This window comes from Heptranchias perlo, chromosome 13 (assembly GCF_035084215.1).
Source record: "Heptranchias perlo isolate sHepPer1 chromosome 13, sHepPer1.hap1, whole genome shotgun sequence".
Taxonomy (NCBI): Eukaryota; Metazoa; Chordata; class Chondrichthyes; order Hexanchiformes; family Hexanchidae; genus Heptranchias; species Heptranchias perlo.
The window spans coordinates 24,449,273-24,463,752 of record NC_090337.1 but is presented as its reverse complement, the minus strand read 5'-3'; the positions used below and the strand labels follow the sequence as shown (position 1 = coordinate 24,463,752).

General features: G+C 44.1%; 1 protein-coding gene and 1 long non-coding RNA gene across 2 annotated transcripts in view; both read left to right on the top strand.

Annotated features, from left to right (window-relative positions):
* Window positions 1–7,704, top strand: part of LOC137331110 (uncharacterized) — a 35,169-nt gene extending 27,465 nt beyond the window's left edge. Inside the window, exon 10 of the mRNA XM_067994715.1 lies at window positions 7,589–7,704. Coding sequence (XP_067850816.1) covers window positions 7,589–7,704 — 116 coding nt within the window. The remainder of the gene's footprint in view (window positions 1–7,588) is intronic.
* A 1,488-nt stretch (window positions 7,705–9,192) lies between these two features.
* Window positions 9,193–13,303, top strand: LOC137331402 (uncharacterized). Its single transcript, XR_010965459.1, has 3 exons — window positions 9,193–9,305; window positions 10,125–10,222; window positions 11,897–13,303. It is a non-coding gene; the product is annotated as an uncharacterized lncRNA (long non-coding RNA).
* Window positions 13,304–14,480: the final 1,177 nt, after the last annotated feature.

The following is a 14,480-nucleotide window of genomic DNA, read 5'->3' as shown; positions in this document are numbered from 1 at the left end:
AGGATAAAACCCCTGGTCAGGATGGATTTCATCCGCGCATATTAGAAGAAATGTTACCCCACTATTCAAGAAAGGAGGGAGAGAGAAAGCAGGGCACTACAGACCAGTTAGCCTGACATCAGTCGTTGGGAAAATGCTGGAATCCATTATTAAGGAAGTGGTAACAGGGCATTCAATAAGGTGCCACATAAAAGGTTGTTATGCAAGGTAAGGGCTTGTGGGGTTGGGGGTAATATATTAGCATGGATAGAGGATTGGTGAAAGGACAGAAAATAGAGAGTAGGGATAAACGGGTCATTCTCAGGGTGGCAGGCTGTACCCAGTGGGGTGCCGCAAGGATTGGTGCTTGGACCTCAGCTATTTACAATCTATATTAATGACTTAGATGAAGGGACCCAGTGTAATGTGTCCAAGTTTGCTGATGATACAAAGCTAGGTGAGAAAGTAAGCTGTGAGGAGGACTGCAAAGGGATTTAGACAGATTAAGTGAGTGGGCAAGAAGGTGGCAGATGGAGTATAATGTGGGGAAATGTGAGGTTATTCACTTTGGTAGGAAGAACAGAATAACTGAATATTTTTTAAATGGTGAGAATTATTAAATGTTGGTGTTCAGAGAGACTTGGGTGTCTTCGTACAAGAAACACAAAAAGCTAGTATGCAGGTACAGCAGGCAATTAGGAATGCAAATGGCATGTTGGCCTTTATTGCAAGGGGGTTGGAGTACAAGAGTAAGGAAGTCTTACTACGGTTGTACAGGGCTTTAGTGAGACCTCCCCTGAGGTACTGCATACAGTTTTGGTCTCCTTATCTAAGGAAGGATATACTTGCCTTAGAGGCAGTGCAATGAAGGTTCACTAGATTAATTCCTGGGATGAGAGAGTTGTCTTATGAAGAGAGGTTGAGTAGAATGGACCTATACTCTCTGGGGTTTAGAAGAATGAGAGGTGATCTCATTGAAACATATAAGATTATGAGGGGACTTGACAGAGTAGATGCTGAGAGGTTGTTTCCCCTGGCTAGAGAGTCTAGAACTAGGGGGCATAGTCTCAGGATAAAGGGTCGGCCATTCAAGACTGAAATGAGGAGGAACTTCTTCATGCAGAGGGTTGTGAATCTTTGGAATTCTCTACCCCAGAGGGCTGTGGATGCTGAGTCGTTGAATGCATTCAAGATTGAGAAGGATAGATTTTTGGACTCCAAAATCAAGGGATACGGGGATCGGGTGGGAAAGTGGAGTTGATGTCGAAAATCAGCCATGATCTGATTGAATGGCGGAACAGTCTCGAGAGGCCGTATGGCCTACTCCTGCTCCTATTTCTTATGTTCATAAAAAGTTAGAGAAGAGATAGCAGAGACACTATTACATATGTATAAAGATTCATTAGAAAAGGGAATAGTGCCAGAGGACTGGCGGACAGCTAATGTGATTCCTATATTTGAAAAGGGAGATAGAACAAGTCCAATTAGCTATAGACCAATTAGCTTAATGTCGGTGGTAGGAAAGATAACAGAATCTTTACTCAAAGATATAACTGAAAAACATCTAGAAACCGAAAATATAATAAAGAATAGTTAGCACGGATTTCAAAAGGGGTCATGTTTGGCCAACCTTATTGAATTCTTTGAAGAAGTAACAGAAAGGGTAGACAAGGATAACGCAATAGATGTAATATATTTGGATTTTCAAAAGGCTTTCGATAAGGTACTGCATGGTAGACTCATGACTAAGGTCAGAGCATGTGGAGTCACGGAACAAGGAGCAGAATGGATAGCAAGCTGGCTAAAAAAGAGAAAACAGAGAGTAGGGGTTAAATGTAGTTACTCAGACTGGCAAAAGGTGGGAAGTTGTGTTCCACAAGGATCGGTGATGGGACCACTGTTGTTCACCATTTACGTAAACAATTTGGACTCGGGAATCGGAAGTACAATTTCTAAATTTGCGGATGACACTAAATTGGGGTGGGGGGTATAGTTAATGCTGAGGAGGACTGCAACAAAATATAGGAAGACATTAATAAACTTGCATAATGGGTGTGCAATTGGCAAATCAATTTCAATATAGATAAGTGTGAGGTTTACATTTTGGTAGGAAGAATAAGGAGGGCCACATACTCCTTGGAAACTAAAAGTCTAAATGGGGTAGAAGAGCAGAAGGATCCGGGGGGTACAGATGCACATATCACCAAACGTAGTGACGCAGGTTAATAAGGCCTTAAAAAAAGAAACCAAGCACTCGGGTTAATTTCTAGAGGGATAGAATTGATTGGAAGAGTTGAGTACTGATGGAAAGAGTTTGTGGTATGTTGGTGATGGGGGGTGTAGTGGTGGAGCAGTGGATGCGGCTAGTGGTAGGAGACGCCACTTGACAGTTGACCTCATTCACTTTGACCACTCATGTCAAAGCATTGAACTTCTTCCTGCACTGCATCCATATTCATGGTGCTGTGTGCTTGGGCATTGACTTCTTCCCCCGCTGCCTTTTGGGCATATGCCTGGAGGGCCTCTTGCTCCCCCACCACCTCGCGGATATAGGATGTCCATCCTTCTGTCCACCTCTTGCACCGAGGCGCTTAGTGCATCATCAGAGAACCTTGGTTCACGCACTCTCACAGGCATGGTAGAAACTCAACTCGGCAGATTGGTGAGGTCTGGCATGCAGATTGGAGCATGTGGGATTTAGTAGTGTGCAACCTTTATTCAATGTTTGAACATAACTCAACAGTGTGTAAACATAGGGATGGGACTTGCACCTGTGCTTTACGTGTGCGATATCTAATCTCCGTTCAGACAGCAGACTTCTATTTTTAACAAGCAGCAGGTACCGGCTACCTTTCAGAGATTTTTAAGAGCCATCCTCCCTTTAAGAGATTGGGGCTCCACCTGCTGGTGGAAAGTGCAAATTGCATTGAATCCTGGTGTCAACGCTGATTTCCAACGCTGCTTGAATGTGAGTAATGAAGCCGGCTGAAAGTCTCATCCTGCCTGCACAGTGGCCATTGGGCACGGGTTAATAGCGGATCACTCTACCTACGCCCGAAAATTGGCCTTATCCAATGTTTTTCCTCTCCTCTGTTAATATGCACCTGCACACAAAGGGGGAAAAATTTGCTGTCTGCACGGAGTCTGAACGGAGATCAGACATCGTACATGTAAAACACAGATGCAGGTCCCGTCCCTATATTTACACACTTGTGAGTTATGTTAAAACATTGAATAAAGGTTGCACACTACTAAATCCCACATCCTCCAATCTGCATTCCTGACCTCACCAATCTGCCGATCTGAGTTGATATCAGGCCTGCGAGAGTGCATGCACCAAGGTTCTCTGCTGATGCACTAGAGGCCTTTATGCAAAAGGTGGACAGAAGGAGGGACATCCTATATCCACGAGGTGGGGGGGGGGGGGGGGGCGAGAGGCCCTCCAGGCATATGCGCCAAAGGTAGTGGGAGGCAGCGGGGGACGAAGTCAATGCCAGGCGCATAGCTTCATGAACATGGATGCAGTGCAGGAAGAAGCTCAATGCTTTGACATGAGTGGTCAAGATGAGTCAGATCAACTGTCAAGTGGCATCTCCTACCAATTGCACCACGCACTACATCCCCCATCACCCACCTACCAACAAACTCTTTCCATCAGTACTCAACTCTTTCAATCAGATGCTTCCTGTTGCAAGCCGCCCACCCACAACTCACAGGCCACACACACTGGCAGCTATTCAACCATGACAGGCACATCACCCAGGCACACGTCTCGATTTCTTCCAGGAGAAGGTGGGGCATAACAGGAGGCAGCAAGTTGCAGTGGCATTTTTTTTTTATTCGTTCATGGGATGTGGGCGTCGCTGACGAGGCCAGCATTTATTGCCCATCCCTAATTGCCCTCGAGAAGCTGGTGGTGAGCCGCCTTCTTGAACCGCTGCAGTCCGTGTGGTGACGGTTCTCCCACAGAGCTGTTAGGAAGGGAGTTCCAGGATTTTGACCCAGCGACGATGAAGGAATGGCGATATATTTCCAAGTCGGGATGGTATGTGACTTGGAGGGGAACGTGCAGGTGGTGTTGTTCCCATGTGCCTGCTGCTCTTGTTCTTCTAGGTGGTAGAGGTCGCGGGTTTGGGAGGTGCTGTCGAAGAAGCCTTGGCGAGTTGCTGCAGTGCATCCTGTGGATGGTACACACTGCAGCCACAGTGTGCCGGTGGTGAAGGGAGTGAAAGTTTAGGGTGGTGGATGGGGTGCCAATCAAGCGGGCTGCTTTATCTTGGATGATGTCGAGCTTCTTGAGTGTTGTTGAAGCTGCACTCATTCAAGCAAGTGGAGAGTATTCCATCACACTTCTGACTTGTGCCTTGTAGATGGTGGAAAGGCTTTGGGGAGTCAGGAGGTGAGTCACTCTCTGCAGAATACGCAGCCTCTGACCTGCTCTCGTAGCCACAGTATTTATATGGCTGGTCCAGTTAAGTTTCTGGTCAATGGTGACCCCCAGGATGTTGATGGTGGGGGATTTGGCGATGGTAATGTCGTTGAATGTCACGGGGAGGTGGTTAGACTCTCTCTTGTTGGAGATGGTCATTGCCTGGCACTTATCTGGCGCGAATGTTACTTGCCACTTATGAGCCCAAGCCTGGATGTTGTCCAGGTCTTGCTGCATGCAGGCTCGGACTGCTTCATTATTTGAGGGGTTGCGAATGGAACTGAACACTGTGCAATCATCAGCGAACATCCCCATTTCTGACCTTATGATGGAGGGAAGGTCATTGATGAAGCAGCTGAGATGATTGGCCTCCAACAACCACTACCATCTTCCTTTGTGCTAGGTATGACTCCAGCCACTGGAGAGTTTTCCCCCTGATTCCCATTGACTTCAATTTTACTAGGGCTCCTTGGTGCCACACTCGGTCAAATGCTGCCTTGATGTCAAGGGCAGTCACTCTCACCTCACCTCTGGAATTCAGCTCTTTTGTCCATGTTTGGACCAAGGCTGTAATGAGGTCTGGAGCCGAGTGGTCCTGGCGGAACCCAAACTAAGCATCGGTGAGCAGGTTATTGGTGAGTAAGTGCCGCTTGATAGCACTGTCGACAACACCTTCCATCACTTTGCTGATGATTGAGAGTAGACTGATGGGGCGGTAATTGGCCGGATTGGATTTGTCCTGCTTTTTGTGGACAGGACATACCTGGGCAATTTTCCACAATGTCGGGTAGATGCCAGTGTTGTAGCTGTACTGGAACAGCTTGGCTAGAGGCGCAGGTAGTTCTGGAGCACAAGTCGTCAGCACTACAGCTGGGATGTTGTCGGGGCCCATAGCCTTTGCTGTATCCAGTGCACTCAGCCGTTTCTTGATATCACGTGGAGTGAATCGAATTGGCTGAAGACTGGCTTCTGTGATGGTGGGGATATCGGGAGGAGGCCGAGATGGATCATCCACTTGGCACTTCTGGCTGAAGATGGTTGCAAACGCTTCAGCCTTGTCTTTTGCACTCACGTGCTGGACTCCACCATCATTGAGGATGGGGATGTTTGCAGAGCCACCTCCTCCCGTTAGTTGTTTAATTGTCCACCACCATTCACGACTGGATGTGGCAGGACTGCAGAGCTTTGATCTGATCCGTTGGTTGTGGAATCGCTTAGCTCTGTCTATAGCATGTTGCTTCCGCTGTTTGGCATGCATGTAGTCCTGAGTTGTGGCTTCACCAGGTTGGCACCTCATTTTTAGGTACGCCTGGTGCTGCTCCTGGCATGCTCTTCTACATTCCTCATTGAACCAGGGTTGATCCCCTGGCTTGTTGGTAATGGTGGAGTGAGGAATATGCCGGGCCATGAGGTTACAGATTGTGCTGGAATACAATTCTGCTGCTGCTGATGGCCCACAGTGTCTTATGGATGCCCAGTTTTGAGCTGCTAGATCTGTTCTGAATCTATCCCATTTAGCACGGTGGTAGTGCCACACAACACGTTGGATGGTGTCCTCAGTGCGAAGACGGGACTTCATCTCCACGAGGACTGTGCGGTGGTCACTCCTATCAATACTGTCATGGACAGATGCATTTGCGACAGGTAGATTGGTGAGGACGAGGTCAAGTAAGTTTTTCCCTCGTGTTGGCTCGCTCACCACCTGCCACAGGCCCAGTCTGGCAGCTATGTCCTTCAGGACTCGGCCAGCTCGGTCAGTAGTGGTGCCACCGAGCCACTCTTGGTGATGGACATTGAAGTCCCCCACCCAGAGTACATTTTGTGCCCTTGCTGCCCTCAGTGCTTCCTCCAAGTGGTGCTCAACATGGAGGAGGACTGATTCATCAGCTGAGGGAGGACGGTCGGTGGTAATCAGCAGGAGGTTTCCTTGCCCATGTTTGACCTGATGCCATGAGATTTCATGGGGTCCAGAGTCAATGTTGAGGACTTCCAGGGCCACTCCCTCCTGACTGTATATCACTGTACCGCCACCTCTGGTGGGTCTGTCCTGCCGGTGGGACAGGACATACCCAGGGATGGTGATGGAAGAGTCTGGGACATTGGCTGAAAGGTATGATTCTGTGAGTATGGCTATGTCAGGCTGTTGCTTGACTAGTCTGTGGGACAGCTCTCCCAATTTTGGCGACTGAGCTTGGTTTGCCGTTGTCGTGTCCAGTGCCTAGTGGTCCGATGCCGGGTGGTCCATCCGGTTTTATTCTTATTATGACTTTTCGTAGCGAGATTTTACAACTGAGTGGCTTGCTAAGCCATTTCAGAGGGCAATTAAGAATCAAGCACATTGCTGTGGGTCTGGAGTCACATATAGGCCAGACCGGGTAAGGACGGCAGGTTTCCTTCCCTCAAGGACATTAGTGAACCAGATGGGTTTTTACGACAATCCGGTAGTTTCGTGGCCATCATTGCTGATACTAGTATCTTAATTCCAGATTTTTTATTTAATTAATTGAATTTCATTAATTAATTGAATTTAAATTCGCCAGCTGCCGTGGCGGGATTTGAACTCATGACTCTGGATTTTAGTCCAGTAACATAACCACTCTGCTACCGTGCCCGATTTAGCCCCTCGAGCCTGGTCCTCCATTCAATGAGATCATGCTGGACCTGTGACCTAGCTCCATATTCCCATATCCCTTAACACCCTTGGTTCACAGAAATCTATCAATCTCAGATTTAGAATTTACAACTGAGCTAGCTTCAACTGCCGTTTGCAGAAGGGTGTTCCAAACCTCTCCCACCCTTTGCATGTAGAAACATTTCCTATCTTCACTCCTGCACATCCTGGCTCTAAATGTTAGGCCATGTCCTCACGTCCTGGTATTCAAGTATAGGAGACGTCCAAAAACAGTTACAAATGTCTCGGCAGCTAGAAGCAATAATCCAGCCACTAACCTGTAAATCCTACATGGTCCCTTTAAATAGCGGTGGTGGGGGGGGTCCTCCAGGCACTATAAGACACGTTCAGATGGTCGGGGTTAAGACTGTGCATTGAGTTGAGCGTTAAGTCCCAAAATGGTGTCTATCACTTTAAATCAGCGTTGCACACTGATTGTATTCATTTTCTCCTTACTTTACATGCTTCCGGCATTCGGAATTTGCGCATGCGCTAACTCCTATACCAAGATGGAATTCGGCACATTGTCATGCTGGAAACATGTGTGTGCAGCCGAGGCGCCATCCTGGACATTCAAGAGGCCGCCGTAGCACCGAAACAATGGGGGCTACACGGCCCAATTTAGCACCCAAAAAGTCCGACACTGGTATTCAGCAGCATCCAGGCAGGCAAATCCAATTTTCTTAACTGTAGGTACGTGGTGCCATTTATTGCAATCATGTCACGTGTGTGCCTATAAGCAATGGCCTCTCTTTAATCAACAGGAAGATTCATTGCTCAATTAATGGCTAGATTGTATGTGGTCACAAGCAAAAAATATGCAAATTAATGCTCATTTTCCTGCGAATGTTCATGCCTATCTGTTGTAATACAATTAACCATACCCCAACCATTTGGAGGTGAAAACAGAATGGAAGGGTAGCTTCTGGGAAACATGCTAAAAGCAGCTGTTGATACCTGTGCAGATCACCCAAAATATTGGAACTGAAAGAGGTGTATGCATACTTACCGAAAAGGAATACCAATAAGCCAGTCTTCAAGAACAAGATAAGGGGAATACAAACCCATTATAGCAAAACACACACTGTCTGAATTGGCACAGTGCAAGGAGCACTCATCAAAGATTATTCCCAAGGGGCCAACACGGGGAAAATGAGGCTGGGTGTATAATGGATGGCTGATACACTACCACCCAATATGTGTGTCTGCAGACCTTCGATTTTACCCACATAGTATCCATAATTTCACCAAGTTCTTTGATGACAATTTTATATTTTGAAGAAAAACAAAACCCGTGATGTTACTGATGAATGTATCCAGCAATCTGGCAATTTAACGTGCATCGGGATCTGTTGAAAACACATCATTTGTTTGACATAATATGCCTAAGAAATTCAGTAACTGACTAAAGAATGATTGAACTTGTGTCTCCAGATATTGATGAATGTGCAGCCAACACATCGACCTGTCAACAAATCTGCAACAATACAATCGGAGGCTTTAACTGCAGTTGCCATCCTGGCTTCAGCATCAACGGCACCAACACTTCTCTTTGTGATGGTAGGAAGTCTTCAAACATACAGATGCTCTGCAATTGATGATTTGGAAATTACACTCATTTCAGCAGTTCTCATTGGCCTACACAATCTAAATGGCTTCAAGCAAAGTTTTTTGTGCTTGTTAATAATTAAACGATCAGAGACTCACTATCATTTTCTGTGTCCCTAAACAGTAGGGATGTTTTGATTGCAGAATTTGATGAAACTATTCTGGTAAATCAGTGAGTTACTCAGAAATTTCAACCAAGTTTCACAGTTTCGAATCAAAAGCCTGTGTTTTGCAGCTCTGGACTCGCCATCAATCAATGTTCCTGTCATTTAAAATAAATGGTGGTGGAAACATTATGGTTTGGTGAGGGCAGGAGAGGAAAGTCACAGTGAATAGTATCCATACATTTAGTTGGGTTTCATAATGCCAATTTTATATTTAAAGAACAACAACACTAAACTTATTGCTGTTGAAAACATGTGATGTAGGTTGACAATGTACGGTCTAATGTCAATTAAACTGAGTGAGGAGTAATTGGACTTTTATCTCCAGATATCGATGAATGCGCAACCAACACATCAACCTGTCAACAAATCTGCAGCAATACAATCGGAGGCTTTAACTGCAGCTGTCATCGTTTCTTCCGCATCAACTTAGTCAATTCTTCCCTTTGTGATGGTACATTTCATTTGCACATTTCCTGTTAACTCTAAAGTTTATTTTTTTTGCACAATCCAGCTGTATGAGTAATGTTCTATTTAACATTAATTGGACAGCATAAATATTGGAATATAAAATTTCTGAAATGACTTTAATGCCATCTTTTGACTTTCCTTTCTCCTTTATTTGAGGCATTAATCAGTTTAAAGTAAATGATTTCATGTCTGCTAACAGAATATAGATTGCCATTTCAGATGAGCTCATTAGCAATAGTTCATTAGTTTGTCTCCCACAGTATAATTTCAGTGCACAAGTGACGACTGAATTTGCCCACTTTGTCAGTTTACCACATTGGATTATTTTTTTGCAGTGAAATAATTATTTAATGGTCTAAGCAGCAAAATGTGTACCATACATGTTTAATTTTTGCTGTTAATGTTTATCTCTGTCTGCCCTCATTCCTTCTTTTCTTTTTCCAAACCTATTAAAATGCTTGTTTATCTTTCGGTCTTCAGTTCTCTTGAAGAGTTATACACCTCAAATGTGAATAACCTATCATTTCTCTTTACAGATGCTGTTCTGTATTTACAGCATTTTCTGTTGTTATTACAAGATTCCAGCGTCTGGAGTTTTTCTTTTTATTTTACCTGACATTTACATGCACGCCCACCGGTTTTGCACTCACCAGTCAAGTAACCAGATTACCATCATGTTTCATAGAGCATTTGGTTATCTTGTCTGTATCTATACAATTATCCATAGAGAACTAAAATATTTAAGGAACATCCTGCCTACAATTTGCTTCAATCATTAATCACTTCTTTACATCATGTGCAGCACAACGGAAATATATCCTAAGACTTACTGTCACAAGTGACAATCTGAACTTGGCTGATCAACAGATAAGAGAGAACATTCGTCAACATCTTCAACAGGTATGTTGTGGAAAATAATCATCAAATGTGGACATTCTGGGTTATTGACTGACCCTTCCACAACTGAAAGGCTGAGTGGTTTGTGAAAGAATATTATTATTAATTCATGTTATTTTGTGAATGGCTTTCTGCCTAAACTCAATGCTAAATACTGGGAACAATTGAGATCAACCACAACCTTCATGCAGGATACTTTCATAATAAAGGCAACATTTTGATTGACTAATGGGTAATTATTAAGATGTAGAAAGCGCCTTTTTTGCTTTACATATAATTTGACAGCAATTATAGAAAGATAGAAATTTCAGCACAGAAGAATTCCATTAAACATATTGGGGGTGATTTTAAACCCCAAGAACGGGTGGGTTGGGGGTGGGTGGGATTTGAAAATAGTTGTTTTTTGGGTCGCGACCGCAACCCGGCTTTATTTCCGGGTTTAACGTTGGCGCGGAAATGTACAGGCTTCCCACTGGGAATGCCAAATCCAAACATTTATCGGTCGCGGCCCAAAAAAACAACTATTTTCAACTCCGACCCGCCCCCAACCCACCCGTGCTTGGGGTTTAAAAACACCCCCATTGTGCCTGTACTGGTGATTAATAGCCCAATACTGTCGGAGAAGCTAGTGCCTCCCAAATGCAGGCACACTTTGTCCCAACAATACATTTGAGATGTTACCTCACAAGATTCAATCTGTTTGAGTAATTTTTTATTTACCAGTGCCTGCCCCTCTGAAGAAAATTATTAAATTAATGTTGTTTGCATTTTTGTATAAACTATAGAAGCAGGCACACTAGATATTGAATTAATGCAATAAAATATATTTCAGATAATAATCCCAATAGTAACTTAATCCATTCTGAAGTATAAACACCGCTATTTGTAAACTAAACTCAGTCTACATTGTACTAACACTGTAGCAATGAATTTCTTTTGAGCAGATATTTGCAAACAGGTAACATTGGAAAAGGAGAGAAAATCAGTTAAGAGGAATCTCCCACAATGCACACTATAATGCACATTACGTATCAACCTGAGTCACAGTGTGTTATTCATTATTCTTCAAGTGGAACAGGAATGCCTCATTGTTGTACAGTTTAATTTAAGATTAACTATACGTTGGACTCCATTCCTCTGACCTCTACTGCCTATACTCTAATTGTATAATTGCTGATTTATCAATATGAATGAAAATTTTATGATACCAGAAAGATTGATGTTTCCACTATTAAAGTGCATGAAACTGTTTTACAAATGGCACATTTTAAATTTAACAAAACTGGTGCTAGAATATTTGAAAGGCTACTCCATACAATTTTAGTACAGTTACTCAAAGACCTGGAGGCAGATTTTGAATGTTCAACATTGAAACCAATGTAAATGAAAAATTGGGCGGTTTCTCTATTGGATGGCCAATCCGCAACACGGTTTTACACTCGGGAAGCATGTTCAAAATCTACCCCCTGAGAATACACAATAGGAATTTAAAGTGATATTAATTTAGGCAATGACAGTGAGAAATGCTTAATGAATTCTTACAAAATTCCTTTTCTCTACTATCTTGGTGGAGGTGCTATGGCCTCTGCTAGAATAGGGGACAAAGGCATTAAACATTCACTTGATAATATTTGCACAGTTCAAGGCCTAAGTAAGTGTTTCTGTTTGTCTGCGCAGCAATAGGTTGCACTGCAGCAACTCGCCAAGGCTTCTTCGACAGCACCTCCCAAACCCGCGACCTCTACCACCTAGAAGGACAAGGGCAGCAGGCACATGGGAACAACACCACCTGCACGTTCCCCTCCAAGTCACACACCATCCCGACTTGGAAATATATCACTGTTCCTTCATTGTCGCTGGGTCAAAATCCTGGAACTTTCAACCAAACAGCACTGTGGGAGAACCTTCATCACACGGACTGCAGCGGTTCAAGAAGGCGGCTCACCACCACCTTCTCAAGGGCAATTAGGGATGGGTAATAAATGCTGGTCTTGCCAGCGACGCCCACATCCCATGAACAAATAAAAAAAATTGTATCTTAAAAAGTATTTTCTATGACATTGCTACATCCATTCATAAAGGCTGTAATATCAATGAGTGCAGTCGATTTGTTGACATTACAGGGATAATTTTCTGAATTCACATTCCCAGTGGGGAGCCTTACCTACTGACAATGCATATTAGAAATTCGATTGTGTGGTACATGCCCACATTTTCAATATGCACACCTGGCATGCAAGGCTCCCAGCTGTGAGCACTGTCAGAAAATTACCCCATATTGGATAAGTATAAATAACTATTCCTGACTATGAAAATAAATGGACAAATGTTGGACATGCAAGATGATGTAGTGGATATTGTTCAAGCGACATTGGGTTCTCCTGTGCTCAGGAATTTCTGGGGGTGATTGTGCCACATCGTACTAAAACCCATGTGGTTCACTAATGTCCTTTAGGGAAGGAAACCTGCCGTCCTTACCCGGTCTGCCCTATATGTGACTCCCACATCCCATGAATGAATAAAAAAAAGTACTAAAATCTTTGAGATTCACTGGCTAAGTTAGATGCAGCTAGTGATTTTTAAAGCATTGCTTGTGGGGTAGTGCAACCAGAAAACAAAACACAAGCAACTCTCACTTACGTTGATGGTCAAGAATAGAATGGCATTGAAAAGCCAAAAAAAAGGGATTTAATTTTATTTCTCCAGCATTTACTGAACATGTATCAGGTACAGAGAGAATTGTTAGCAAAACGGTGGCAAGTGATCATGGTGGGGGGGCCGGGGATGTTCTGCTATAGAAAGGCATTAAAAGGAACAATTACATGCCCATGTTGTGCAACGCCCACGTCCCATGAACAAATAAAAAAAAGTTCAATTAATTTGGAAAGATTCTGTTTGCTGCAATTTTGTAGCAAGGATAGCAAATATAGACAGCATAGGAGGCCCGCAGAAGACTGGAACAATGGCCGCAAGTTATGTAGTTTACTATCTAAAACAACAAGATGAAGGATTATCTGAATGTGTATAATTGTAATGATTGTATTACAAAACCAATTAAAATCTTGGTGTATTTAAAGAAAATCATGACATTGTGCTGCTCAGTGTTGAAGTTTTCATAATACAACTGATAAGTTGCAGAATATGATCCCTTCTCTTACCTGTTTCTGCTGTCTTTGTGTGTCTGCTCATCCTTCTCTCCTCTTCCACTTCTGTCACTCTTTTTCTCTTTCTTTTTTCTCCTTTCTCCCTAACTCTGCTTTCTGTTTCTCTCACTGTCCTCTTCTCCTTCAGTATCTGTCTTTTACTTATTTTTTCTTTCTTTTTGAATGGGAGATGGTGGGTAGCATGAGGCGGTGTGGCAGGGAGAAGAGCCACTGATAGCTGCATTTGGGGTGGGAGTTGGAGGGAAAATTAGGCTCTCATCAGCTTGGTTCTCATCCAGTCCCCCAGTCACTCATCTTTTACCCCCACCCATTCACTCCCATTGTGCTCTTATCCTTTCACCTTCCCATTACCTCGTGCTCCTTCCACCACCCCTTCACTCCCATCACTACCCCACCTCTTCCCCTTTGAACGATAATTCAACTGCTGTATCCTCCCCTCCCCCTTGCTGTGCTGTCACCTGGAATCCTCTAACCACTCCCACTGGCCTGCAGCATCTCCACTCAGGTGAAGAGTATAATTACAGTACGGCAAACTTACCGTGGTAATTCCCATTTTTAATGTAGAAAATTGACAGGAAGTACATGCAAATGCAAGATTTTTAATATCTATTATATATTAACTTCATGACTTCCCTGCCACACAACGCCACAACTTACTCGTGGCAGGGCCGGCCCGATATTGAGAGGCCTCAATATGGCGAGCGGCATTGGGATGCCCACAGCTCGCTGGCCCCTTGTTAATGAGGTCGGTGACTTTTAATTGCGGCCGCTTCGTCGCCATGGATACGAGCGATCGGCCAGCGAGTGACCCCGTCCGTTGCCCAAAAGTCAAGATCGACCTCCGTGTCACCAAAGCCCCACAGGCTTGGTCTTTGTCAGGCCCTGAACTCCAGGAGATAGAAGGAAGCGGGGAGGATTAAAGGAAATGTAGAATTTTAATCGATCATCCCTTAGGTCGAGTCAGCCGCCACCACCAGCTCTCGAGGACAGGCACCAGCACACAAAAAGCGTGCTGCCTCATCACATTGTCACCATTCAAGCCCACTGCTCTCTTTAGGTAAGCAGCCAGCAAGATATTAACACATGAGCCACGATTT